Below are 27,764 nucleotides of genomic sequence, written 5' to 3'. Positions count from 1 at the left end.
TATAAATTTTACATGATCGGTAGGGACAAAAGATGAGCGAACACTATAACCTAAAATCAAAATATTACTTAACTAGCTAAACCTTTGACGATCTAATTTTTTAAAAATAAATAAAAATGCAACGACTCTAAGGGATGGACATAAATGCTTTCTAAAGTAGTCGAATCTATGATCGGACACTGTGGCGAAAACAAGATGAAAACGTTGAAAAAGGCAGGAGAGATTATAAATTTATTGAAGGAGCCTGTTCAAATTTGAAAAGTTTTTAATACCTAAAAAGAATAAAATAAATTGCAATCCCATGCCTTATGGAAGAATTTATATGGATTTGAACATGTGAGATTCATAAAATATCGCAAGTTTCTGAATTTTTTTAGTTTAAGATTAGCAAAGTTTTCTTAGAATAAACACTTTTATCATTTTAGTTTTTTTTTCATTACTCTTAAAAGACCCCTTTTTAGATAAAATGATCCTGCTGTGTTCGTTGCAAAAATTTTGATAAAATTTACCTACGTCTTGTTAATTTTCCAAAAAACGTATTTTATGGCCCTTATAAGACAAAATACAACTTAGGTTACTATATTAAATAAATTTGAAAAAAAATCGACAAAAGTAAAAAGAAAGCATAAATAAAGTTTGTCAAGTGACAGATTCCAGTAGTCCTAGGAACACTTTATAGACCAGAGAATACTATTTTATAAGTATTATCCTCATTTTTTAACTATTTTTATGGAGGAAAATGTACAACATTATTGCCTATAAACCTACAAGAAAATCATATCCATAAGGGCGTGAAGACGTGAAGGAATATTAATGTCCTAAGCCGACTGTCTTTTTCATGTGATGTAAACAAAATTCCACAATGTCATTATAAGAAGCTAAAATACTTGTCTAAGAAACCAAAAGTAAAAATTTATAAGATTTAGTTTATATTATCTATAATTATTGGATTTTACCAAAAGGCTTAAGAAAATTGATTTTTTAAAGTTTCATTTTTTTAAATCGTTAACTTGTTGTATTTTTTGAGATATTACAATCTGCTTTGTAAAAAAAATTGTGAGAGATGTTGAAACAAGACGATAAGGCTATTAGTCGTGAGGTTATGACATACTTTTTAAATCTCAAGTAAAATGTATTTTTGGTCTGTATTTTATTGTAATTGTATTTACCATCAATAGTTTTACTCATATTGAAGAATCAACAACGTTACAACACAGATAAATTTTTTTTACACAAAACTTCAATGTTCTCATTTTTCCAATAAACTTTGATTAAACAAATTGGATTCTATTTCATGAGAATGTTTTTAACAGACCTATATTTCCAAACTATAGTTTCGACGATGACATCGTATTAAAAATATTTATATATAAAAATAGAAAAACATATAATGTCCAAATTATTATATACAATGGTGTTATGCATAGACTTTTTGAAAATTAAAAAATATATACGTAGATAACAAATTTTGTCAAGGCATTTGTTCAATCTATAGTTCTGAAACTGATTGAAAAAATCTCTATCAAATACTAAAGAACTAGAGACTTAGGAGACGAAGTACGGAAAGATAAAGCAAAAAAATAGTGTAAGATGGCCACATATGAAGCATAATTTAGACATAACATACGAACAATTCTATAAAAACAATAATTATTGAGAATAACATGTTTTTGTATATTGTTAAACTCAAAATTCTCAAATATCTACGTTTTATAGAAATAACGTTGAAGTTGTCTTCTAATTTTCAGGATAGCGAAAAAAGCTAGATCCGAGCTTTTAATAAAAACTTTTGGTAAATACTGCGCAATATAGCTTGTTGGTCGCATGATCCGAATATACGCAATAAATATAACTAAGTATTCTTCTAATAAGTATTTCATAATAGTAAATCATCTTTGTTATGTTCTATATGATTATTTTTTTCTATTTTAACTGATTGTGTATATGCATTTTAGTATACATCATATGATTTATTACTAATATTATTATATTATTTTTATAGTTTTTAGGATTAACACAATAGAGTAACATAATTAATTATCATTAGTAATACGTTAATGATGAGTTTTTTTGACGTTAATTGCGTCTTTATGTCATGTTTTCATTTTTTTTTGTTTTTTTACTAACCCATATTAATGTATTTACTTGCAATATTACAAATTCGTTCTTGTTCATATTCTATAAAGAATTCTGATTTAAGACCATCTTTTCATTCACGTAATGAAAGCAAAGAAATTACAAGAGATAATTTTGAAAACAATAATAATTTACTTCAACGGGTATGTAACTGTGATAACAATTTTTTATTTATTCCTAATTTGTTCGAAGGTGATGATTTTAATATTAAAAAGTTCAACAAAGTTTCTAACCTCGTTTTTAATACACTAATCCGTAATACTCTAATAGAAGAAAAATTCAATGATGTTAAATTAACAAACAAAATTTTGAGACACTACAAAAAAGAATTTAAATTTTTTGTAAGACATTTTATAATTAATAAGAATATCAAGAGTGGTTTACATCCTGAGCTTATGTTTATACTGTTTTTATCGTATAAAAGTTATGAACTAATATATTATATAATAAGATATGAACGTTTAGACAATAAATATGATAAATATAGATATGAAAGAGTAATAAATGATAATATCGAAGTTAATATAGAAAAAACTTGTCCCTTCGAAATAACGAGATTATTTAAAGACGAAATACTTTATGAAATAACAAAGTCTAGCAAATTAGATAGCCATTCAGAATATTCGACGACCGAAATGACTCCATCTACTGTCATAAATGTAAATAATCGAAAACAGATTGAATTACTTCATCGTGAAGATTTTGAAAACTATTGGTTACGCCTCCGTTAATATAAACAAAAATTACATAGAAAATTTATTGAGCCTAAGTATAATTGTAAATATTTAGCTTTTGACTACATTGTATGTATTTTAACCTTATTAGCCATTTTAAATAAATTTTTGATACAGTCTAAGATTTGTTACTGCAATGTCTTAATTAAAGTTTGGTCAAAAATCAATGTCATGTAATAATATTGCAATCATTATATATTATTAACGTTTATATGTATATTTATCTTTTTTGCTATATAATAGTGTAGTTCAAAATGTTAAATTTTTTGAGTAATTCGCATTTAGTTATCTAGATTTCCGATATTTGTAAATATTTAAAATTGTAAAAAATGGCTTTTATCATGTTTTTTTTATAAATAATTATCTTTGCTAATAATTTAAATCATTTGTAGAATATTTACATCACTAATTTATAGGCATTTGTTTATTCATTAAAAATTTCTTAAAAATTTTTGAGTCTGGTTTCGAGTATTGTTATTATAAGCAATTCAAAGTCTTTAATTTCGCACTTCATGCTATTGGCGTAATATTCCAATACAACTAGGCTTATGTATGAAAACTTATTTTTGCTAAATTTCAAAGGATTTATACTAATGAATAAAAATAACTGATCGAAAAAAAATTTAGAAACCAAAAAAGATATGCCATTAAGTGCTGAAAAGTGGATGTTGTCAAATACAGGCATTTGTATGGATTTTTGGTGTAAAAAATGATAAATCTAATGACAAGTAAATTTTTTCTGTGGAATAAATATTTTTTTTTATAGTTGGTCTTTTGATAATGTCTCATATAAAGCTATTAAAAAAAGATATATCAGTTGTAGATAATATATACTAAGTGTGAAAGGGCATGAAATACATCATATCGATCGAAGATTGCTGTTATGTTCATGATGAGATCCCATTTAATGTTTCATACAATAAAAAATTGTAAAAATGAGTCCAAAAAGTATTATATTGTCAATAATATACGTCGGGCGACGGACCAAAGCTGACAATATGAATCTATAAATGTGAGTGATTCTTAATCAATATTAATGTAAAGGATGATTTAAGTGACAGAAGATTAATAAATATTGAACATGAGCGTTTAGAGAGTTACTTTTATTTTAACAATTACTCTTTTTGGAAAATACCGTCTAAATTGTCTAATCCAAATATTTCTTTTTTTTTTAACTCCTACCCTTAATCATGAGTTCAGCGCGATTTCTAATAAATCTTATTTTGATACCCCGTCTTCTATTTCAGATCAGACCTCGTGTCTAATTACATTATATATCGTAAACTCAAAGATGAAATTTTATCTTTATTGGAGCAATAATTTGACAGTTATTAGAAAATATAATTTCTTTTGAGCAACATACCGGATAGTAAATGAGAAATATTATTCATAATTAATGTTATTTTGTAAAAAACTATTATTAAATTAAAAAGCTTAAACATATATTACAAATCCATACTTTCAATTAATAAAAGAGCCGAGAAAAAACTTTTTAAATAAAAATATTGAAAAACTCATTTTATTCTTATAAAAATTAACACAATTTACGAATTAAAATCAACGTAAAACATGCGAATGTCAAAAAACTCAAAAGGTTATACATTTTAATAAGATTAAAGTCCAGTGTATCTTCCCACTAATATAGGAAGGAAAACTGCAGACATTATTTTTTCAGTGTTTTCAATCTCTGGCTTTCTGGTATCAAATACATAAAACACAAATTCTCTATTACAATGATAATTGATGCTATGTGTTCCTTTTAGCATTGACTCACTTCGAGAGTATGACTCCCTTGTGCATATGCCCGATTCATTAACATCGATGAAAGTTTTATGTCGTAAGTTCATTTTAGTGCTGTCATAAGAAGAAAACCCTTTACCAAAATCCAAGTCCTCGTTCATGAGGTTGGATTCTAGAAAATTGTTAAAAAATGGGTTAAGATTGCATACTGTCTCGATTTTGAATTTGGGCATTTCCAAGTTCACCTTAAAAGCTAAACATTCATTTTTTATTAATTTCTTAAATTCTTCTTTAAATTCCATTTGAAAATGTTTAGGAATGTGAACATCTTTGTCTGGTAAAGCTATTATAAAACATAAAGAATCAGTATAATCTCTAAAATCCATACGTATAAAACGGAATCCACCTTTATATAAACAGTTAAATACACCTACTTGCTTCATCATAGGCACCAAAATGGTTTTATTTTTAGTAACAAAATCTTTCATTGTAGTGTCTTCAGGATTAAACTTATTTAACCATCCTGCCCTGACATATGATGTATTACGTAAAACTAAAGGTTTCTCGCCTTTTAATACGGAAAACAAATTTCTAAAAATATCTTTTATGCGACTGAGTAATTCATTGTTATTATTTTCGAAAGTTTCTTTATAAACGCCGGAAAATAGATTTTTACATTTCTTTATAAAATCTTCAATTTCTAACTTTTTATCGTATAACAAGACATTTTTGAATGGCCCTTTTAAGTCTTCAACCATCAAAGACTTGAAATATTTTTCCATTTCTACGTAAAATGAATCATCTAATAAAATTTCGTAATTTTTAAGAATATTTACGCAAGCTTTTTTCGTTTCACCTTCAGCTATGCTTAAAATCATACAAAACATTGACCATATTCCGTATGGCGAAAAAACATCGCTCTTAAAATTGTCTTCCTTTGCTGCTATTGCTGCATCAAAAATTTCATCTTCAATAGAGCTGCATTCACCAACCCCAAATTTGGTGTAGAAGCTCTTAATAATGCATATACTATCATCCTGTACATTAATTCCTTTTTCTAAGTCAGTGTTATTACCAAATTTTTTAAAATATGAACTTTTGTTTGTATTTCTTATTTCGTTATACATTTGTAAAATTCCTATATCACATAACATTATTAACTGCGTATAGAAAGAAACATTCATAGGGTCAAATAACTGACTAAACAATTAAATTGTATAATAAAAAAATACATTTAATACAGACAACCGAATGTTGGATGCAAATGTTAATTAATATCTTTTTATACAATATTAATAAAATGTCAATTTCAAATTTATATTAAATTAGAATATTCTATAAATTAATACGTTATAACAATAATATTCGCTGTAAATAGTATAATGATTTTTAAATTAATAGAAAACAATACAAATGTGTTAACATATATATTTAGATTATTTTACTAAATGATTATTGATCAATAACGGAGGATTAATTTTATTATAATATAAACTATGCATAAATTTGTTTTTTATGACGAAACAAAAAGATGCAGACTAAAATCGAAAGCAAGTGAAGTAAAAAAAGTAAAGCTTTTTATTGATTTTTGACAGATGACCCTCATATGGCCTATTTAACTAAGGCGAATATAAATATTTTTGAGAAAGTAAAATAAATTGACTATTATTGGCAATTAATCTCAATATTTTGTTGTTCGTGTTTTATTTATGCGTTTTTATGCCGAATAATTAAACGAATTTGCATTTTTAAAAACAAGCGGTTTTATTAAAATGGTCTTTAATAATGAATTTGCAATATTGGTTCTAATTGTTTAGATGGTCGTATTTTTTTTTTTTTTTCTTGCAAGTAAGAGGTAGGGAGAAACCTTACATAGGGACCAGAGGGATTTGGGTGTGATCCTCATCCAACTGGTACTGTGAGATTCTTACTCACTAAAACTCCCTCCATACAACTTGCCGGTGCAGCAAGCTCCGCCGTATCCATTGGACTTTGGCTCCAGGAGAACACTTTCCATTTATACCTCAAATCGCGTCCAGAGTGACCTCACAGCGGATATACTTAACGGGCATGGTTATCTGTAACCCGAGGAGAGACATCATCGTACTGACTCAAAGGTCACTACAATCATCTGTATTGCACACACGGCTCCTTACACGACCACATCCCCAGCCCGGCATTTTTATTGGACTGCGTTGACCACCAGTCTCCCACTAGTTTCGGCCACCGTGTTACAGAATCTTGTAGGATAGGGTCCACGAGACCTTCTATTGCCCTACTTCGTCTAGTCTCTTAGTTAGCTCTAGAATCCCACTCTAGAGTGCACCAGCCATGGGCTCCAACTAGGCCGTACCCATTAGAAACTTTTATGTATCATTAAGTCACCAAAAGGCGATACTGCTTTTTGGCCTTGAGGTGCGTTTCTACACTAGATGCTAATCCCCTTGTGGCTGGACACACACAAGTTTCATTGAATCAACTTAATGATTATCGTGGACATTTTCATCATCTGAGTTGTTCCAACTGCATCATAGAAAGTAGAAACAATTTTGGTGCCCCTGGGAATCGAACCCAGCCATTGCTCAATGGAAGCATAGCATTCTACCACTGTGCTAAGGGCACCCTGATGGTCGTATTGTATACCTCGATAAATGAGAATAGTAATTATAAAAATCTCGGCATTGTGCCTAATTTTTTAAAAAATCATTTTTGCTAAAATATTTTTAAAAAAAAGCATAAACATTGAATTTTACAGTCAATTGTCTCTAATTACAAATCCTCAGAAATATTTTGATTTTTAATAAATCTAGAAATAACGTGTATCGAAATTAGTAATAGCTTTCAGTGTCCTAGAACTCCCTAAAAAAGTTTTATACATGAACGTATATTATGGTAATTGTCACAATTTTAATTATTCCTAGCATGTTTGGGCATAAAACACTGCAAATAGCCCGTTTTTATCGCATTTAATGATATACTTTCTAGTCTTGTTCTATAAAATCGTGAATTCAGAATGTTTAAAGTGAAAATGTGAGATGTTTGATTTAAAGTAAAAAAAAATCTGCATTAAAATATTTAAATTTAAGTGTAGATGTAGAGTGAGCTAAGTTTTAACACTAATATGCTGCTCACAATGTATAAAAAAATGGTTTTATATTTTTAGCATATGTGTTTAGAACTGTGCTATTTATGTTTTTAAATTGTAAATTTTCCTAAAAATCAAATATAAAAAAAAAATAAAACTTTTAAAATATATAATTTTAAAAACTAATACTTGATCACCAATGACATAATAGAATAATTATTTTTTTCAATATCATTACATAACAAAAATTTTTAGATTGTTAAATCAGAGATATAGAATATAACTAAAATATTTATGCATATGTCAGAAATAACATAAATGTAAATATGAACTTTTATCGTGTTTGCTAAATATATGTAATGTGTTATACAACACAAAGAAATTTAATTTAAGAATTTGAAAATATCAATTGATATGTACAAGTCTAAAAATATACTGTAGATTCTAAATATAAACAATATGTTTTTATATATTTTTTTTCTTAGACCAAAATAGAATTATCATGACAATAAAAAAAATCCCGACATTATTTTTCTGATAAATTATAATGTGTCTTAGATTTTATCCACTTATTCAAAGCAGACATAATATAGTTTGCATGCCTACTTTGTTAAAAAAATAATTATTTTTCAATTCAATAATGTAATTTATATTTTTATATAAAAAGTTAAATCTAAAGTAACGATGACATTTGTATAATAGCATTTGAATCCGTTTTATGTTCGTACAAAATATTTGTTGTATCAATTAGCGAAAATTTTCGTCATTTACATATTTGTCGAGGAAAAAATTTATCCGTAAATCATACAATTAAAGAGTACAATATGAAGGTTAGACTAAATAAACACATATAACATAAGATCAAAACATAAAAAAAATCATGTATTTTGGGGTTGAGCCATTAATTCAATGAAAAGTTACATTTTTATAAAATTTAGAATTGTCAAAATTTTTTATTAAGAATAGTTTATCTTTATTCGCTAAGTTATTAGAAATTAAAATAATATTATTATGAGAAATTGGTACACAGAACTAAGATATATTGTATTGTTTCCAGTCGAAATTACCTTTTAGTGTTTCCATTCAATGAACATGTTAAAATCACTTTGATCGTCCATGGAAGTTTTTATAATAAGTAAAATAAAATTTCTAATGCTTTTTCGGTCGCGTATTCTTTTGTAGTCTCTGCCATGTCAAAAGGTATTAAAAATAAACATCTCGTATATTAATTGAATTTCCAAATGTCTAGTAGTAAATCGAAATACATATTTTACATAACAAAAAAAATATAACGGGATGTACAAAAAAACAAAGTATTTTGGATCATTGATAATATGGTTAATCAGTAATTTATTAAAATTAGGCAGAAAAAGATTAAATATTAAATATTTAGCAAAAAACGTTCATTTTAGAAGTATAGAATTCACATATACTAAATTATGTTCCTTCCAAATATGTAATTATTTCTTCTTGTATATATTGAAAAAACAAAAACGACCATGTGTAATAACTATATTAAAATTGTGAATTTTATTATCCATATAAAAATATGAGCCAATAATGTTAAGGTAAAAAAATCTATGATTACTGATTTTAGCATATAATAAGAGTACTCTTGAAGATAGTAATTTTTAATTTATTAAACATTAATAGGGCAAAACATAATATTTTATTACTCAATATACTTTTAAGATAAAAAACACATTGAAGAATAATTTGGCGGATTCTTTTATGGTCAGATAATTTTAATTTTATCGTATATTTAGAATTTTAGTATATACGTATTTTATTTAGTCTTTAGATTCAACATTTTATAAATTCCATCTTAAAAGCCTAGGATGCGGAGACAGAATATGGATAACTGATGATAATTCTTTGAACAGAGGATTCAGCTTCTAATAATTTTGGTATTGCTTTGTGTAAGATATTTAACAAATGTTGCTTTACCAGGGCCTTTTGTCTATGATCGAAGTTATATATATCCTGTGATGAGAAAAATAGTTCGATTTTTATTTGGGATCTCATTGTTCTGCAGCTTGTTACATTCCTATATATTATCTTAAATCCATAAATAAACGGGATTGTACATAACATTAGCATTTCTATCCATTATGGCCTTCAATATTCCGATTTAATTCTAAATTGCGATTAAACACTATTAATAATTTATTGAAGACCAACGTGATACTTTTTTAGACATGCATTTACGCTGCATCAATTCGAGTTTTATGTTCAGAGTGCTTTGCCTATTGAATACTTTTACCTCATAGAAGCAACCCCCTTACAAATGCTAAAACATAAGAATTATTTAGTCACATGAATCAGTGTTATTATTATTTCATGTATTGTTATAATTTCTAATTTACACTATCTATTTTTTGAGAAATTGAATTACATTAAAACAATTTAGCTTAATTTATAATAAAAAGCATTTTCTAAATTTTATTTAATGTGTTAGTCTGGTTTTTTTAAGTGTTATCAAAGTGCTCAAAATGATAGTTCGTTGCACCATAAAAATAAAATATAGGTTTTTTAAGAAAAAATTTTGGAAAATGATATGAACGTGCAAGGAGGGCATTGACTTTTTTAGAAAGTAATCTCACCTGAAATTTCTAACGAAGAAACTATAAAACCATCTTATGCCCCGAAAAGCTTATAACTTATTGTGGTGTTAAAATGCATCAAATGTCTAAAATAATTTTCAATCCATAGCGAAGAAATTGTGTGTATAAAACGGTTTACATTGAAAAAAAAATTGAAGAAGCATAAATAGTACCACCTAATCTTTCAACCTTAGAAACGAATTTTAAGGACCTTGCCATATGGGCGTAAATGATCATTATTAACAAAAAAATCACACATAACTATTTATTTAGTTTATCAGGCAAACTTTATGAAATCCCAAAACAAAAATTTAGAAGGGGTTTTGATTGTCAATAATATGATTCCAATGAATTTATTATGTGCTATATTTGAAGATTTAAAAGTTCAATGTACTTGTCTGAGTTATTGTACGATGTCTACAAGATGAAATGAATCATTACATTATGAATTTTTTAATTATAAGAACTTATATTTGCATAGACAGGTATCTTCATATTTAATGCATTTGTCCCGTGTATAAAATTTTCCTAAAACTCAAAACGCTGTACTAAAGATTTATTTTCTCGATATCATGTATAAAAGCAAAAGATCTCGCTTATCATTATTTAATATATGTTAATTGTTATTTTCTGTTTTTTTTATTTCTTACTATTAAAATAGTAACTATGATAAATTTAAAAAACTACATAATACATTTGTTGAATATTATAAATTAAAAATTAGTTTTTTATTTGTTTTTCATTGTATCAACTAAACAATCATGCAGATTAATTCCCGACATAACTTTTATAGCTTCAAATACATCCTCTTGATTCATCACTTTGAGAATATCTTTTATTTTTCCTTCACATCCTTTTCTCATTACTGAATCATTTATTATTTCAATATCAAAATAAAACACTAAGACATCTATTAAACACCATTGTCTATCATGAATTATTTTTTTGCTCAGATTCTGTCTTATATAATAATGCAATTTTTCCTTTTCAACAGTTTTATATTCCTCAATCCAAAAATTATTTTTTTTTAAGATATGATAAAATTTTTTCTTTTCACTAAATTTATATTCTTTGTTCGTATAAGCATCATATTTTTCGGAAATCTCGTGCTTTAAATTTTTATAATTAAATATTTTATCAATTATTGTGTCCCCTCTTCCAATTAATTCATCTTCAAAATTTTGCCATACTTCATCATCATATATATTTTCAATTTTTTTATTTAAAATCTCATGCTTTATTTTATTTAACTCCTCATTTAAACATTTTTCATTGATTTTTTGTAATAAATTTTTTATTTCCTCCAAAGTTTTTCTTTCTCGAGTATTTTTAAATAGTTTTTTATTTATTATTTCATTATTTATTTCTACTTTGTTTGCATCGAGATTTAAAGCATGGATAACATCATCTGTTTTTGTATATAAGTTATATTCATAAATTTCATATTTATTGTTTTCATGTCCTGTAAATAATGTAGCTATTTTCAAAATTTTTTCCCTTACATTTTTTTGAAAATCTATAATATCGTCTAAATGATGTAATACTATTTCTTCATGTATTTTAATTAAATCAATCTTATTTTCTCTAATCGGTAATAATGATTTGAAGTTTTTAAAAATACTGTCTTCGTTTGCCTTTAAATTTATAAGTGCTCCAAGTCTATACAATAATTGTAATGCTGTATTCTCTTTTATATTATTTTTATTAATATAATTTTCTGCCTGTATGAATAAACAGATTACTATCGTAAAAGAAGTTGAATCCCATCTATATTTTGATAATTCCTTTTTTAATGTACTACAAAATTGGTTTTTTTTTATTTCATGGATTTCATTTTCATTTAATAAGTCATTTAACTCGATTTTGTTTATGATTCCCTTAAATAGCATAAGATGCATTAATAAAACATATAATGGGGAACCCTTATCGTATAAAATCCTCTCTATAAAAAAAATCACTTTATCTTCGTATTCTATTAATCTAAAAAACATATCAATTCCAATACAACGTTCCTTTTTTTCATATATTTTAGAAATTCTTTTAAAAATTTCCTCAAATTGTAAAATCCATTTATTTTTAGTGTTGTCATTATATCTAAAAAAAGAATAATTCCAGTTTAAGATATTACAATAGATATCATTTTTGTGAACAAAGTAAATTTTATCATCTGCTATCTCTATCTTTATATTGACATTATTGAATTTAATCACATCAATCGTGCAAATTTCATAGTATGTATGAGGATATGCATCGAGATTGTCAATGTTTACGTTCTTGTATAATTTATGTGTGTAATCATTTATTTTATCCATTTCATTGTTCTTTTTTGGTATTATATGTGCCCAAGAATTAAGCGCTTCTTGATATATTTCTTCCACGTCAATTTCAAATAAATAATAGACATTATGTAAATTAATACACAAATATATGTAAAATGTACCTTCTTTTTTCCTATATGTAAGTGGTATATTTTGACTTCTTGACCCATCATTGTACATTGGGTCAAATACGTTTTGCAACATTAAATTCCATTCTGACTTATCTTCAATTATATATTCATATAAAACACAAGAAGAACTTATTATTCCTTTTCTTAAAATATTTATTTGGTACATAAAATTGACTATTTCTTGAAATAAAAAAATCGTATAGTATTGTAAACCGTAAATTAATATTATATAATCGGCTCTAATTTTTTTAAATTCCCTATTTAATTTTTCTTCAAATTCTTCAACAATTTTTTTGATTGTCTTATCACCACAAAAAACTATTATTCTTTTGTCTTCTTCGCTTATATCAAAATTAAAAAACTCTCTTAATATATCTCCCTTTAATAGATTATTAATATTATCAAAGGATAACTTTACTCTCAAATACATTTTCTCATTATCGATTTCGCGATAATCTTTATTTTCTATCTTATTAATAATCTTTGTATTGAGATTATTATAAGCAATTTGATATCCTCGCACAAACAATAACATTATAATTGCATTGAAAAAATCCATCTGGGGGTAAAAATTTTATTTCTTAATGAAAAAGTAATTAATAATTGAAAAAATGAAAAAGTTATATGTAATTTATTTTTACTTTACAGAGAAAACAATAAATAATCGTCCATTTTGATTTTGGCAGGACAAAAACTTTTTTGAGATTGTTTTTTATTTTGATTGATGTCAAAAAAAATACTTGAAATTAATGAACAAATTCGGCGCAAACTAAGATCCTATCTTTCCAAATTTTTCTAATTGCAAACATAAATTATAAAAAAGAATTTCAAGACCACAAATTATAAATCATATACATTTCTTTATATAATAAATCGCATGTTTTGAAAATGGTACTTAAAACATAAACGTAAATGATCTAAAAATTTTTAAGGAAACATAAACATTATTGGTATGTTTGCACATTTGTTGCCTAAAGCAGCATCAGTCTAGAAAAATGACAGGAGTAAAAATTTTAAAAAATTGCCCTTTCTATAAATGGGAAAAGCAATGCCAAGAAATATATAAATTTAAGATTTTTATATACATTTATATAATAGAAAAATTAAGCGCATAAAATGTTTTTTTTGGGGGCATAGTATCAAATGAATCTCCTCACTTAAGGTAAAAGTTCTTAAATTGAAAAAATTATTTTTAATCTAAAGTAATTCATTATTTGCGTATGAAAATTTCATTTACTTATTTATAACATAGTTTAATGTGTTTTCTTGGAGTTAGCGTAATTCAATTTTAAAGAGTATTAGAATGTAAAATGCAAACGTATATTACATACAAGAAAATTATTTAAATTTTAAATTTATGGTAGGTATTTAACTATACGGTGCAGAAAATTAAGAGTTATAGTTGTAGATATAGACAAGAGTAAGATCGGCAGTGATAAATACAATAAGGGAAGACTAGTTAAATGCATTCGGTGTTTTGTCGTGAAAAAGAACCGAATCAAGGAGAAGCCCATATGTTTATAAAAAATACACTGCTCTCTATCTTGTTAACTATATGCATTTTACATATTGCATTCATTCTGATACATACAGTGCTTATATTAATTTAAAAATATTTATAAAAATCATAGAACTGTGAATCACAGTCAGACATTACTAATATAAATAAGTTGCCGATATAACATTAGCATAAAGATCTAAAGTTCATTACTAGTAAATATTTTCAATATGTATGAGACATATACTCTTGTTAAGATGTAAATGACTTTTCATGATTGTTCTAAATGTTAGTCTGAGATTTTATAGACATTTTAAAATTATTTAATCAATATTTTGTAAACATTTTAAAATTTTTATAACAATATATAAAAATCTAAATTTTTTTATCCCTCATTTTTTTACATTCTTGCCTTAGGAATATTATCATTTTGATTACTTTATAACAATTAATAATTTTGTATATATTAATATCTGGTTATCAAAAAAAATAGTATCTTCTTAATTTCGTATGCATAAAAAGATAAAAATATGTTGATCCAGTTCGAATAGGACGCTTGATGAAAAAACTTTTATCATGCAAAACATTAAATCCAAGTAAAGACCAAAAATGAATTGATCATTATAGCATGTCAGCATATGTGTCACATGGTTTTATTGGTTAGGTCAGAGGTCGGCAACCTTTTTGAAATAAAGTTCGAATTGGGCATCTCAAAATCTTAAAACGAAAAACGGGCTTAAGCACAAAAAAAATTTAAGAAAATTAAAATAAATGCTCTGGAAATCTTTTTAAAAAAAACATTTCGTAGCGAATAATACGATTATGATTTTTTTAGTATTTTTTTAAAGAAAGGAACCTTTAACAAGTATTAATTTTTTATATTAAACGAAAATTATAATTAAATTTTTTTACAAGAGTTTTCTTAAGTGATTAAAAGAATCGAAAAAAATAAATTTAATGGTTTTATATAGATTTAATAGACATTGTTTTGACAAGAATGCGAAGCAAATTTCTGTATAATTACTTTGAAAAGAGGTTTAAATTTTGTTTTCGATTAAATCTCGAAGAAATAACAAAAATTAACTACGTGTAGAGAGATACTAGAAACAATACTTTCTAATGAGAAACTTGATTTTGCATGTCATCTGCAATTTGGTCATAATCAATGATATAAGATGAATTGGCAGCTCTTAAACAGTTATCTAAATGTTTGTCCGTAAGTTGTGTTCGATATTTTGATTTTAAATTCGTCATATTCGAAGAAAGAGCTTCACAATTATTGTGGTTCCACAATATGAAATATTTTGAGTGCACATTTTCTTAAAATGAGAAAACTATCATCTGAAACCAATTTCCAAAAGTCCTTGTCTAAATAATACGATTTTAAAACTTTATCATTCTTCAAATTAATAATTTCAATTTCTAAGTCGTCCATGTTAACTATGTGAAAAAAATTAGAAATTTTTACTGGTAAATCAGAATCAAAAACATTTAAGGATTAACAAAAAATGAAATTATTTCCTCTAATGATCGAAAATCATGAAATCTTTTTATAAACTCAATCAGTAATAAATCTATTGCGCCCATGTACGATGTAGGATCGAATTCATGATACTTAAATTTATTTTTTCAATTATTACCTTAGTATTTTGAAAATGAATTAAGGATTTCTTCATTAAAGGTATTTTAAAAAGTTCTAACTTATTTGCAAAAGCATTAAAAAAGCTTATCATATCTGCAATATGTGAATTCTACTGTTGTAATTTTAAATTTAGTTCGTTAAATTTCATTGTGATATCCGCTAAAAACCCAAGATCTAATAACCAACTTTTGTTTTCTAATTCTATTTAAGTCTCATTTCTCATTGCAATAAATTTCTTTATTTGAGGTAAAAGCTTTTAAAAGTGTTCAAGAACTTTGCCTCGGCTAAGCCATCTCACTTCTGTATGAAGAACTAAATCTTTAAAATCTCCGTTTTCTTCCTCCATAAGCAGCTTAAACAGCCTATGTTGAGTTGCTTTGGCTCTTATCGAATTTATAATTTTAGTAACAATTAATAAAATATGATTGAAATTAACACTTTTTGAAAATTGAACTTGTTGATGAATTATACAGTGATATGAAATAAACTTTGGAAACAAAGAATCTTTTCTACATAAGCCAATAAATCCGTTTTCTTTTCCGACAATTGCTCGTGCACCATCAGTATTAATAAAAAAAAGTTTTTGAAGTGGTTTTTTTATTGACAATAAATTTTTATAATAAAAAAAAAATGTCTTTTCCCGTTTTACGAGCAGTTAAAGATAGAATTTTTAAAAATTCCTCTTTAGTTGAAAAGTCATTAAATACCATTTTTATAGAAGCAATTAGTTGTGCTGTGTCAACAACATCGGTAGATTCATCAAGCTGAAAAGAGAAATACATACAATTTCTTAAGTCTTTATCTAAATCTAATTCTAAATTAATAGCAATTAATTCTATTCTTCTTGATGCAGTTCTAGCTGATAACTGCAACATATTAATAGCTTTTAAAATTTTATCTTGTTGCAAAATCTTCAAAAAGAGAATCCGCCGCTGTTATCATGGCCTCTTTTATCATTTCTGCACCAGTAAAGGGTTTTTTTTCTTAGCCAACAGATGTGCAACTTTTATTGAAGCTACAGCGGCCGCCTTCATAGCTCTTTTGGCTTTGTAAAATATCTCTGCTGTTTTACTTTTGCTGATTCTAAATATTTCAACTTACTTTTTCGCAGTTCGGAATTCAGTGGGTATTTAATATTTATATTTTCATGCAAACCATTAAAGTGTCGTTCTCAGTTACTTTTTTTGCATATTGCAATGCTTTTGTTGCACAATAAACAAATACACCTACCTTGAAATTCTATAAAGAAAAAATCTTCTTCCCATGAATTATTGAATTGATAATTTCTCTTTTTTTTGAAGATTCCATAAAGGGGCAAAAAAAATTTGTAATAAATTTTGAAAATTTATTGAACGTTGCATTAGCATGTTTTATGGCATAATCATTGTTAAAATAAAGTTTAAAGAACTTTATAATTGAAATAAATAATTTTATTGATATAATCATCATGTAAAAAAATTTGGCTGAAGTAAGCATTAGCTACAAAAAATCGATATAGGGTTTTTTTGTTTTTTTTGCCCCTTTTTTTTAAAAATGGAGGAAAGAAAATGATGAGGAAGGAACAAAAATAAAAACTAGAATAAATATTTTAATAAATCTTAAAACACTGAAGTTGTGGAGTTTCTTTGGATCATATATCTAAATAAATAAAGTTTAGCGCTATTTGATGATCTATTTCTATTTGGTATAGATTGTTTTAGAGATCTCCAATCACCTTCTATGGTATTGGTATGTACTCCTGTATTCGGATCTCTAAAATGTAATGTATGATTAACCATATGATGTTGGTTAAATATTGTATTTAAAGAATGATACGCTCTCCACATATCGCTATATATAATACTGCTTCTACTTACATATTTTAAAAGAAGTTCAGTAAGTGTCCTTTTGTTTCTTTTCTTAATATATACTACTATGATTCTACGTTGGATGGTACGTTCAACCATTCCAAAACACCAAAATCCTTTTACTAACTTCCCCCTATTGTATTTATTCTTCCCAATCTTAGTCTCATCAATTTCCACTATAGTATTATCGCATCCAATAGTCCCTATACTAGATAAATACTTATCATAAAGACTTATGTGTTTCAACTTTTTTAGAATGAAAGATATAGAAGATTTAGTACAACCTAAAACTTGAGAAATGGACTTACGTGAATAACCTAAAATCCATAAATTTAGTATTTGTAATATTGTAATGTGATTTAGCCTAGACTCCTGAAAGAAAATTCCATTCCAAATTGAAATTGTGTTTTTACATGAGCTCCATGGACACCTTATGAGACTTCTTTGCTCCCCTCTTTGCTTCATTTTTTGATTACAGATGCTACATTTTTTATTTTGTTTCTTTATTATTAGATCATTATACATGATCTCCAATTCTTCTCTTGTCCGAATTCTTTCCTCCATTTTTAAAAAAAAAAGGCAAAAAAAACAAAAAAACCCTATATCGATTTTTTGTAGCTAATGCTTACTTTAGCCGAAAATTTTTGTTGAAAGGTCTTTTTGCTTAACGAAAAGTACATCAACTTCTTATAATGTACTCCCAATATTTAGCATTAAAAATGTAATTGACCAAATTTATTTTAAAAAAATAAAATATTAAATTTTTAAAATTTCTTCTTGTCGTACCTCCTGCGGAAGTACAACTCCAATAAAGATAAGTTTTGAGTAAATAGTTTATTTCTCTTATCTTCCATACCCCTAAGTATGGAATTTTCTTTTATAGTTTTTTTTGTTTGTTTACAGGGTAAACAAATCAAGAAATGTCAAAAATGATATGTTTGACATGTGGGATACCACATCCTTCCCTCTTCTTTTAATGTCCTTTATGTGGATCCAGTTGCCTCCTTCTTCTACTTTAACCCAGTTTCCTTTCTTCCCAACCTCTTTGATCGTACAGGGTCCTTTATATTGTTCATCCATTTTCCCAGCTTTGAAATCTCTTACAAATACTTTATCATTTATTTTTAATTTTTTATCGTTATTCTGGTTCAGTGTGGCTGGAACTGATTTGTATTTTGGTTCCTTTAGGTTGCTTTGTCGTCTGAATGGGTCAAAAAAGCTGTATTGTTTCTCTAATTCGAATGGAGAACATCCAATAGTTCTTTTGTAATTTACGTTAAGTTTAATGTTAATTTTATTTGTTATGTCGTTGATGTTAGTTAGCTTGTTTATCCTTAGACATTCAGCTATTATACTGTTTTGCCTTTCTGCCATTCCGTTGCTTTGTGGATGGTATATTGGAGTGTTAACGAGTTTAATTCCTCTACTTTTCTCATATTTTTCTCTGAGTTTTTCTCCGGTAAATTGTGTGCCATTGTCCATGATAATTTTTTCTGGCTGTTGAAATTCTTGTATCCATTTATCTATACATTTTATTATTGTATCTTCCGTTATGTTATATAGAAGGTATACCCTTGAAATTCTTGAGTAAACGTCTGTTATGCAAAGGTAATAAGCCTTATAATGGATTGTATCATGTTCAAAATTTTCAAGTTCAAATGGTCCAAATATGTCCATGGCTATTGTTCCGTAAATTTTATCAGATTCGATCTGTAATTTCTGAGTTTTGACTTTCTCTTTCTTATTTAAGTTACACATTCTACAATTTTTTGTTATTGCTATTATTTTGTTCTTTAATCCAATTATGTTGTAGAAAGGAGAGAGATTCTTGTTTAATACTACGATTCCTGGGTGGCCGGCTAGTTCATGTATTTTCGTTAGAAAATTTTCTGCTTCGGTGTTTTTGATCATTATTTTGTCATCTTTATTTCTTTCCCAGTTTTCCTTTCCGGATTTATCGTCTGATATTTTTTCTACATATTGTTCTATTATATTCGTAAGGTTATTTTCATGTCTGACATTTTCTATTTTAAAACATCTTGATAGATAGTCAGCTACTGAGTTATTCTCTCCTGCGATTTGTTTTATGCAGTAATTGTGCTCTATCATCATCGCATCCCATCTTTCTATTCTTCTGCTTATTTTGCTTTTAAATAGACAATTCCTGTTGTCTGTATAGATTTCAACGTAATTTCCGAGTACTATGTTTCTGCACTTATCCATCGCGTATACTATTGCAAAGTATTCTTTTTCCACTATTGTATAATTTCTTTCTGTTTTATTAAATTTCATGCTTATATTTAAAATTATTCCGTGTTCTTGTGATAGTACTGCACCCATTCCTAGTTCAGAGGCGTCGCAATGTAGTGTAAATTTTTTACTGTAGTCTGGAAGTACTAAGGTGGCTATTGTTCTTTAGTGTACTTATTAATTTGTTTATTATTAGATTGTCTTCTTTTGTTAGCTTGACTTTTTTTTCGTTTCCTTTTAGCTTTTCGGTTAAGCTTAGAATTTCTAGACTTAAGTTTGGAATGTATTTTCTGTACCAATTAAATATGCCAATTATTTTTTGCAGGTCTTTTTTAGTGTGGCATTTCATGTTTTCTGTTAGTTTACAGTCTTTCGTGAGAGGGTACATTTTTCCGTTAAAAATTCTTGTTCCTAGGATTTCGGTGTCCTTTGTGCAAAACTCTGATTTTGCGAAATTTACATTTACATTGTAATGTTTCAATCTTGTGAACAGTTCTTTAAGCGTATTGAGGTGTGATTCGTAGTCCTTTGTGGCAATTATTATGTCGTCTATATATACTGAAATGTTATTTATCCCGAAAAGTATTTTGTTCATGATTTTCTGAAAAGCTTTTGGTCCATTTTTTAATCCAAAAGGAAGTCTTTTGTACCTGAATGTTTTGCCAAATATCGAAAATGCTGTCCATTTTCTGCTATCTTTTGCTAAGAGTAATTGATTAAACCCGTTTGTCAAGTCTAATTTGCTTATTACTTCGCTTTTACCAAGTTGATAAATAATATCGTCCATTTTGGGTATTATTTCCACTTCATCTTCAACAAAGTTATTTATTTCTCTATAGTCTACTATTAATCTCATTTTCCCATTTTTCTTTTTCTTAAAAAATGCGGGGCTTGTGTATCTTTCATTACATTCTTCTATTATGTCAGCGCTTATAAGTCGTTGTATTTCGGCTATTGCATCTTCTTTAAAGTTTGATGGTACGGCATATTAATTTTCTTACATTTTATGTCGTTGTTTGAAACTTGTAATTTAACGTGATCTGTGTTTATAGGACAATTTTCTTTGATTTCTCTTTTATAATTATCTATAATTTCCCTAAGTCTTTCTTCTTCCTTAGTGATAAGTATTTTTCCTGGAGGTTTTTCGAATTCTGTTTCTTCTGCATTTGTTTTCATATTTACGGTTGCGTTGTTCCAGATTATTTTCTTTCTTGTAAAATCTAATATAATATCGTTTCTCGATATGAAATCTCTACCAAGTATAATATTGACTGGTAGGTTTTTTAATAAGTAAAATTCAATCTTGCATGTCTCGTTTTGATCCTTTAATTTTAAGTCGAGTTCTATTGTAGTGTTAGTTTTTTCACTAGATTTATTACCGAACATTACCTGGATCTCTTTGTTTTCTCTAGTGGTGATGTTCCATTGTTCTACGAGGTCTGCTTTAATAAAGTTTAATCCTGCTCCGCAGTCTATAGTTCCTGTTGACTCATGTTTTGTGTTGATTATGAGTGGGATATCGAGTTGTTCGACAATGGTAGGATTTTCTAAAATAACGTAGTTTAAAGAGTTTTTATTTTCCCTGGGCTCTGAAGTCTTTCTGTTGTATTCTTTAAATTTTGATGGGTATCGGGAACTACTGTCTTTTTGTAGTTGTTGAATTTTTCGTGTTTTACTTTGCTCATATTCGATCGATTTGTTTCATTGCTTTGCCCGCAGTCTCTCGTTGTATGTCCCAAAGTTTTGTGGACTTTACACCATTTTTTCATGAATCTTATACCTGAGGTGTTATTTAGCTTTCTCGGTATGTTAAATCTTGTTATTATGTTTTCTTCAATTCTTTTTAGAGCTGGTATGATTTCAGGTAGTGTTTCGAGGTTTTGTTCCTCGAGATATCTTACTGTTTCTAACCCTAGTCCTCTGTATAGAGATTCCTTTGATCTTCGTTCGTATTCTTTCATGCTACAGTTGGATACTTTACTGTAAATAGTTAATCGATTCATGATTTCGTTTACATAGTCGTCGAAGAAGATGTGGTCAGTCTGTTTGAGATTACTCAGTTCTGCTATTAAGTTCTCGACCCTTTTCTGTGAAAATACTTTGGACATGATGTATTTTTTGTTCTCTTCATAATCATCTTTCAATTTGGTTTTATCTATAATCTGATCTTCTATAAGATCGTATAAAAAGAGCCTTTTAGTTTCTTCATTCCATTTGTTCCTTTGGAAAATTTCTTCGATCTTTTTGAACCATCCTAGTAGATCGATTTCGAAAATGTCGTTGATCAGTTCTACATTCTTAGTGATTCCTAGATCCACTTCACCTGTCTTAATTCTTATGGTGACTACTTTTGTTTCTTGAATTTTGGAGTTGTGCCCTGCGATTTCTCTTCCTCGCGTGGGTGGAAGTTCATTATATTTGTACTCTCTTATTGAATTCAATATGTCGTACCTCCTGCGGAAGTACAACTCCAATAAAGATAAGTTTTGAGTAAATAGTTTATTTCTCTTATCTTCCATACCCCTGAGTATGGAATTTTCTTTTATAGTTTTTTTTGTTTGTTTACAGGGTAAACAAATCAAGAAATGTCAAAAATGATATGTTTGACATGTGGGATACCACACTTCTCAATGTAAAAAATGAAAACGGGCGCTTCGTTGCCGGTTCCTGGGTTAGGTGATCATTTTTTAGGAAATTAAAAGAAAAGAGGGAAATTAATGAAAAAATAAAGCCAACTTTTTATCACTTTATTAGATCTATATGCCTTAAAACATAAAACCAAAATTTCTATTGATGTATGTACTTTTCTGTGATATTTATACCTTATTATTTGTACCCCTCAGGTTATAATAAATGTTTATAGACAATATTTATGATTTATTTCGATTGTTCTCTTAGAAAATCTGACCCTATTGTATTGTAAAATATAATTGACATGAAATATATATGTTCATAAATTTTGAAACAATGGTAAACTAGAAATAATAATATTTTGATAAAAGTTAAAACAACTATTTGATTGATTCTAGAATTCAATTTTACGCTTTTATAAAATACTGTGATATTTATCTTATGTTTTATTTATTAGGCAAAAGATCATATTTCTGTCAATCGAAACTTAAGCATTTATTTAGAATTAACTACTAAGATTTTTTTTTATAACATAAGCCAATAGAGATTTAAAACGAAAAATTAAAACACGGTTAGCATTTAAAGAATTAGTGACAGGCGAAGTTAAAGAACCCGTACATTTGAATATATACAATTGCACAAAGCTTACTCCTGCACTACATACTTCAACCTTTCCTGTTTGATAAAAATAGATACTCAAATAATCTTTCTAGGGCCCCCTTCCCAACAATCAAAATATTAGGGCATTTATAATTCTTCTATAATTTGAACTTTGAATACCCAATTCCAAAGTATAATACGTGAACAAAACTTTTGACGGTTTTCATAATAAAAATTTTATCGTGATTCTCTTCTATTGCGACTCTTATAATAATAAATTAAAAAACGCTTAATAATGCTTATTTATCGAATCAAAAATTAAAAAGATTAATTTTATATGCTACAAGTCTGTTTGAATTTGAATTTTCTTTATAATTGTTATTCATTTATGTCACAAAATGTCTAAGTATGAGATAGAAATTTCAGCAGAGTAAATTAGGAAAACAACTATAACTAGAGCAACGGTATGATTAATGATAATATTTTAGAAAATCTTTGGATTTATATTTTGCATTTTTTTAGTTTCATGTGTTCTAAATAAAAAAATTTGTGATAACACACATGTATTGTGTATAAAAATTATAAAAGTAAATTTAATAAGAGTAATTTTTTAACGTTTCTGCCATCAAATTGTGGAATTTCATTCCAAGCATAACATTTATAGCTTCGATTATATCTGTTTGACTCATAACTGCTAGAATATTATTTAAATTATTTTCACACTTTTCTTTTATAGCAGAACCATTTATTTCATTATAAAATATATCTCTTAAGGCCTTTTCTAAATATATCTGGCTGTTATTCATTAAGTTTTTACTTATATTAAGTTTTATTTCATGACAAAACTTTTCTTTTTCAATAAATTTATATTCCTCAATCCAATAATTATTATGTATTATCTCATTATAGAAAATTATATTGTTCTCAAACTCGTATTCTTTGTTCCAATAAGCATTGAACTGTTCATTCATCTCTATTTTTATACTTTCATAATGAAGTGATTTTTCAAAATAAAACGTTCCCCTTTGAATAAGTTCATTTCCAAAATTTTTATTTATCTCCTCGTCATATAAATCCAAATTTTTTTTATTCAAAGCATCGTCTTTTAAATTATTCAGCTTTTTGGCTAGATATTTTTCAAAGAGCTTTTGAAGTATTTTATTTATTTCTTCCATTGTTTTTCTTTTTCGAGCATTTTCAAATAATTTTTTTCTTATAATTTTATTATTTCTCTCTACTTTACTGACATTATGGATCAATGTGCATAAAATTTCATCTTTATAAATATAGAATTTATCATCATTGATTTTACATTCATTCTTTTCCAATCCTGTAAATAATGATACCAAGCAAAAAATCCTTTTCCATAAATTTTTTTTGAAATTTTCATAATCTAATAAATGATTTCTTACTACTTCTTCATATATTTTGAATAAATCAAACTTTGTTTTTCTCATTGACAATAAATTTTGGTTATTTTCAGTCAATATCTGAGCATTTTCCTTTATATCGATAAGATTGTTAATTCTATTTAATATTTTAAATTGTGGGAATTTTTCAAAATCGTGTTCATTAATGTATTTTTCAGCTTCCATAAATATACAAATTTTTATTATAATAATGTTTGCATTACAGCTTGATTTTGATAATATTTTTTCTAATTCTTTGATAAGTTGTAATTCGTTTATTTTTTCCTTTGTTATAATATATTCTAGCTGGTTTTCTTTGATTAATCTCATAAATAACATAATATGGCCCAATATCGCATTTAATAAAGAGCCTTTATTACTTAAAATCCTTTTTAGAAAAAAATTTACTATGTCGGTACACTCTATCAATCTAAAAAACATTTCAACGCCTTTATATCTTTGCTCAGAGTTTTCTATCGAAAAAATCTTTTCAAAAAAATCTTTAAATTGTAAAATCCGCGGATCTGTGCTATTGTCTTTGTCTCCTTGTACCCTTGTCTTGTTTAATCGATAATTAACATAAATATCGTTCATGTATGCAAAATAAATTGTGTCGTTTTCTATTTCAAAAAAAATAGTATCACTAATAAATTCTATTTTAGTATTTTTACGAACATCAAAATAACTTAACGAATATCTATTAAGGTCATCAATATATACATTTTTGTACAATTTATGTATACATTTGCTAATTATTTCTTCAATTTCATCGCTTTTTTCTGATCTAACCTTTATTTGAGAGTAGAATTCATATTTATCATTCAAATCTACATTTATTTCAAATATATAATAGACCTTTTCTATAGTAATACAAAAATTTATATAACGTACATTTTTCTTTTTGATATAAATGATTGGCATGTTCTGGCTAATGAATTCTCTAAATAAATCTTGTTTTTTCATAATTTCAAACATTGCAATCCACAATAAATTATCCTCTAAGATCATTTCATATGTAATACATGGACGAATATTCTTATTTTTTCGCACTAAATGTTTTTGATTAAAAAAACATATTATTTGTTCAAAAAAAAAATTCTCATGGTATTCCGAACCATATTTTAACACAATAAAATCTGTATTAATTTTTTTTAATTCTAGTATTAATTTGTCATCGAATTCATCGACAATATCCTGAATAGATTTCTGATAGCATTCGACTTTTATATGTCTATCTTCTTCGCTAATATGCGAATTAGGATTTTCTATCAATATTTCCCCATTTAACCTATGATTTTTAGCATCAAAAAGTAAATTCACTATCAAGTATGTTTTTTCGGTATTAATTTCGTTGTAGTCTCTATTTTCTATTTTATTAAGTATCGCTTTATTGAGTTTATCGTAGAAGCGTTGACATCCATGTGATAATGATAATAGTGTAAAAAAATTTAAAAAAACCATATGGGAAAAAAAATATTTTTTTAAATATATTTTATTAAAAATCATCATATTTGTGATTTGTAAAAAAAACACATTTTAAACATACAAATTATAAATTTCAATTTGACATGTCAATAAACAAATTTGACACCAATTTGGATGTTTTGATTGATGTCAAAAATATTTGAAGATTAATTTTTGATTGTTATGTAAGTTTAAAGAAATTTTATAATTCGACATTGAGAATTATATAAAGCAATATAAAAAGATTAAAGTTTTTACAATATTTTTTACAAAAAAAAAGTAATTTTTTTCTATTTACTCGTATATTTTGCGGTGGTATTCATTTATTTAATATTGATAATTTACTTGAACATCACTTCCACTTTTTGGTATGCACTAAGTTGCCCCATTTCAAACCAACATGTATTTTTTGATTGATGTTTCTTTCATGACTGTAAATATGTGTTTTTTGCACCAAGCTTTAGAATACTTTCAAAGTCTATAGTGCTTAAAGAAAAATTATGGCATTGATAATGTTGATGTGGCTTTTTGTCAAATTTACTGGAATTTCAATTTCTTAAGTACATAAATCATAATTAGCAATGTTAAGAAAAAACATAATGAAAATAAATCATAGAATTTTTAATTTATCGCCTGTTTAATAAAAGTAAATATTTTTTATTCTGAGTCTATTAATAAAATAAATTTATTGAAAAAAAATATGAAATTTAGAATTCTTGAAAGTCAATTATAAAAAATTTAAACATTTCCGCTTAACATGGCAACATATGATTTCATAGGCTATTTGACAGATGTTCAAATGTCTCTAATTGTGACAGTTATGTAATGTTACTTGTACTTGTAAGAATCATAATATTTAAATTCGCTGCTATTTTTGTGCTTGCATCAATTTAATAATATTTTTTACATATTGTCATAAAAATACCTATGCTGACCATCAGAATTCCCATTTATAATGAAATCTATATTTGTTTAAAACAATGAGATATTTGACATCTTTAAGAATTCCGAATATTATGTTACAAATATGTGTTCTACACATATTTCTACAACTTTTGTGTCGTATGCAAAATTGTTATTAGAAAACATGGGTTTATATATTTACGAAATTTATAGTCCAAATGTCACATACCAAATATCTTGTGTCGAATGTTATTTGATAAATAATTGGATGACATTTGACATGTTATACTTTCAACATTTTGTTCCATTTTCATTTCTCTCATAAAATGCTTAATTTCGGAGGGAAACGTTTTGGAAAAGTATTAATTAAAATGCCCTATGAAGGGAACAATGAGTAATAAACGATTAACTAATAATTCACCTTCTTCCAACAAGCCCACTAATTATTGTCTCGAGACCAACTCTACAACACATAATATAGAAAATTCAATTTTTACATAGTTAATATTAACATAACGGGCTTAAATTAATTTTTAATATTACAAAAAAGACGTAAACATAATTGTTCGCCGTTATTAAAGGATTATTGGTGAACCTCATTAATATACATACATGCTACATTTTCATGTAAAATGTCATAATATCTCTACGTCACTACCCCATACATGTTATAACTTTTTATGAGCTGAAAACATTATTTCTAATTTTTTAAATTATTATACGGCGTTTTAAAAAATAATTTTATACAAGAATATAAGTGTTTTACAAAAAAA

General features: G+C 26.6%; 4 protein-coding genes across 4 annotated transcripts; 1 reads left to right on the top strand and 3 right to left on the bottom strand.

Moving 5' to 3' along the window:
• Nucleotides 1-2,135: 2,135 nt before the first annotated feature.
• VNE69_11051 (uncharacterized protein) lies at nt 2,136-2,867 on the top strand (the record flags this gene model as incomplete). Its single annotated transcript, XM_065474955.1, has 1 exon — nt 2,136-2,867. The coding sequence occupies one exon, from the start codon at nt 2,136-2,138 to the stop codon at nt 2,865-2,867; it is 732 nt and encodes a 243-aa protein (XP_065331027.1).
• Nucleotides 2,868-4,483: 1,616 nt separating this feature from the next.
• Nucleotides 4,484-5,794, bottom strand: VNE69_11050 (serpin-type proteinase inhibitor 5; the record flags this gene model as incomplete). Its single annotated transcript, XM_065474954.1, has 1 exon — nt 4,484-5,794. The coding sequence occupies one exon, from the start codon at nt 5,792-5,794 to the stop codon at nt 4,484-4,486; it is 1,311 nt and encodes a 436-aa protein (XP_065331026.1).
• Nucleotides 5,795-11,026: 5,232 nt separating this feature from the next.
• On the bottom strand, nt 11,027-13,306 carry VNE69_11049 (uncharacterized protein; the record flags this gene model as incomplete). Its single annotated transcript, XM_065474953.1, has 1 exon — nt 11,027-13,306. The coding sequence occupies one exon, from the start codon at nt 13,304-13,306 to the stop codon at nt 11,027-11,029; it is 2,280 nt and encodes a 759-aa protein (XP_065331025.1).
• A 10,502-nt stretch (nt 13,307-23,808) lies between these two features.
• On the bottom strand, nt 23,809-26,085 carry VNE69_11048 (uncharacterized protein; the record flags this gene model as incomplete). The annotated part of the gene is made up of 1 exon (XM_065474952.1): nt 23,809-26,085. The coding sequence occupies one exon, from the start codon at nt 26,083-26,085 to the stop codon at nt 23,809-23,811; it is 2,277 nt and encodes a 758-aa protein (XP_065331024.1).
• Nucleotides 26,086-27,764: the final 1,679 nt, after the last annotated feature.

This window comes from Vairimorpha necatrix, chromosome 11 (genome assembly GCF_036630325.1).
Source record: "Vairimorpha necatrix chromosome 11, complete sequence".
Taxonomy (NCBI): domain Eukaryota; kingdom Fungi; phylum Microsporidia; family Nosematidae; genus Vairimorpha; species Vairimorpha necatrix.
This window is presented reverse-complemented; position numbering and strand designations above follow the sequence as displayed.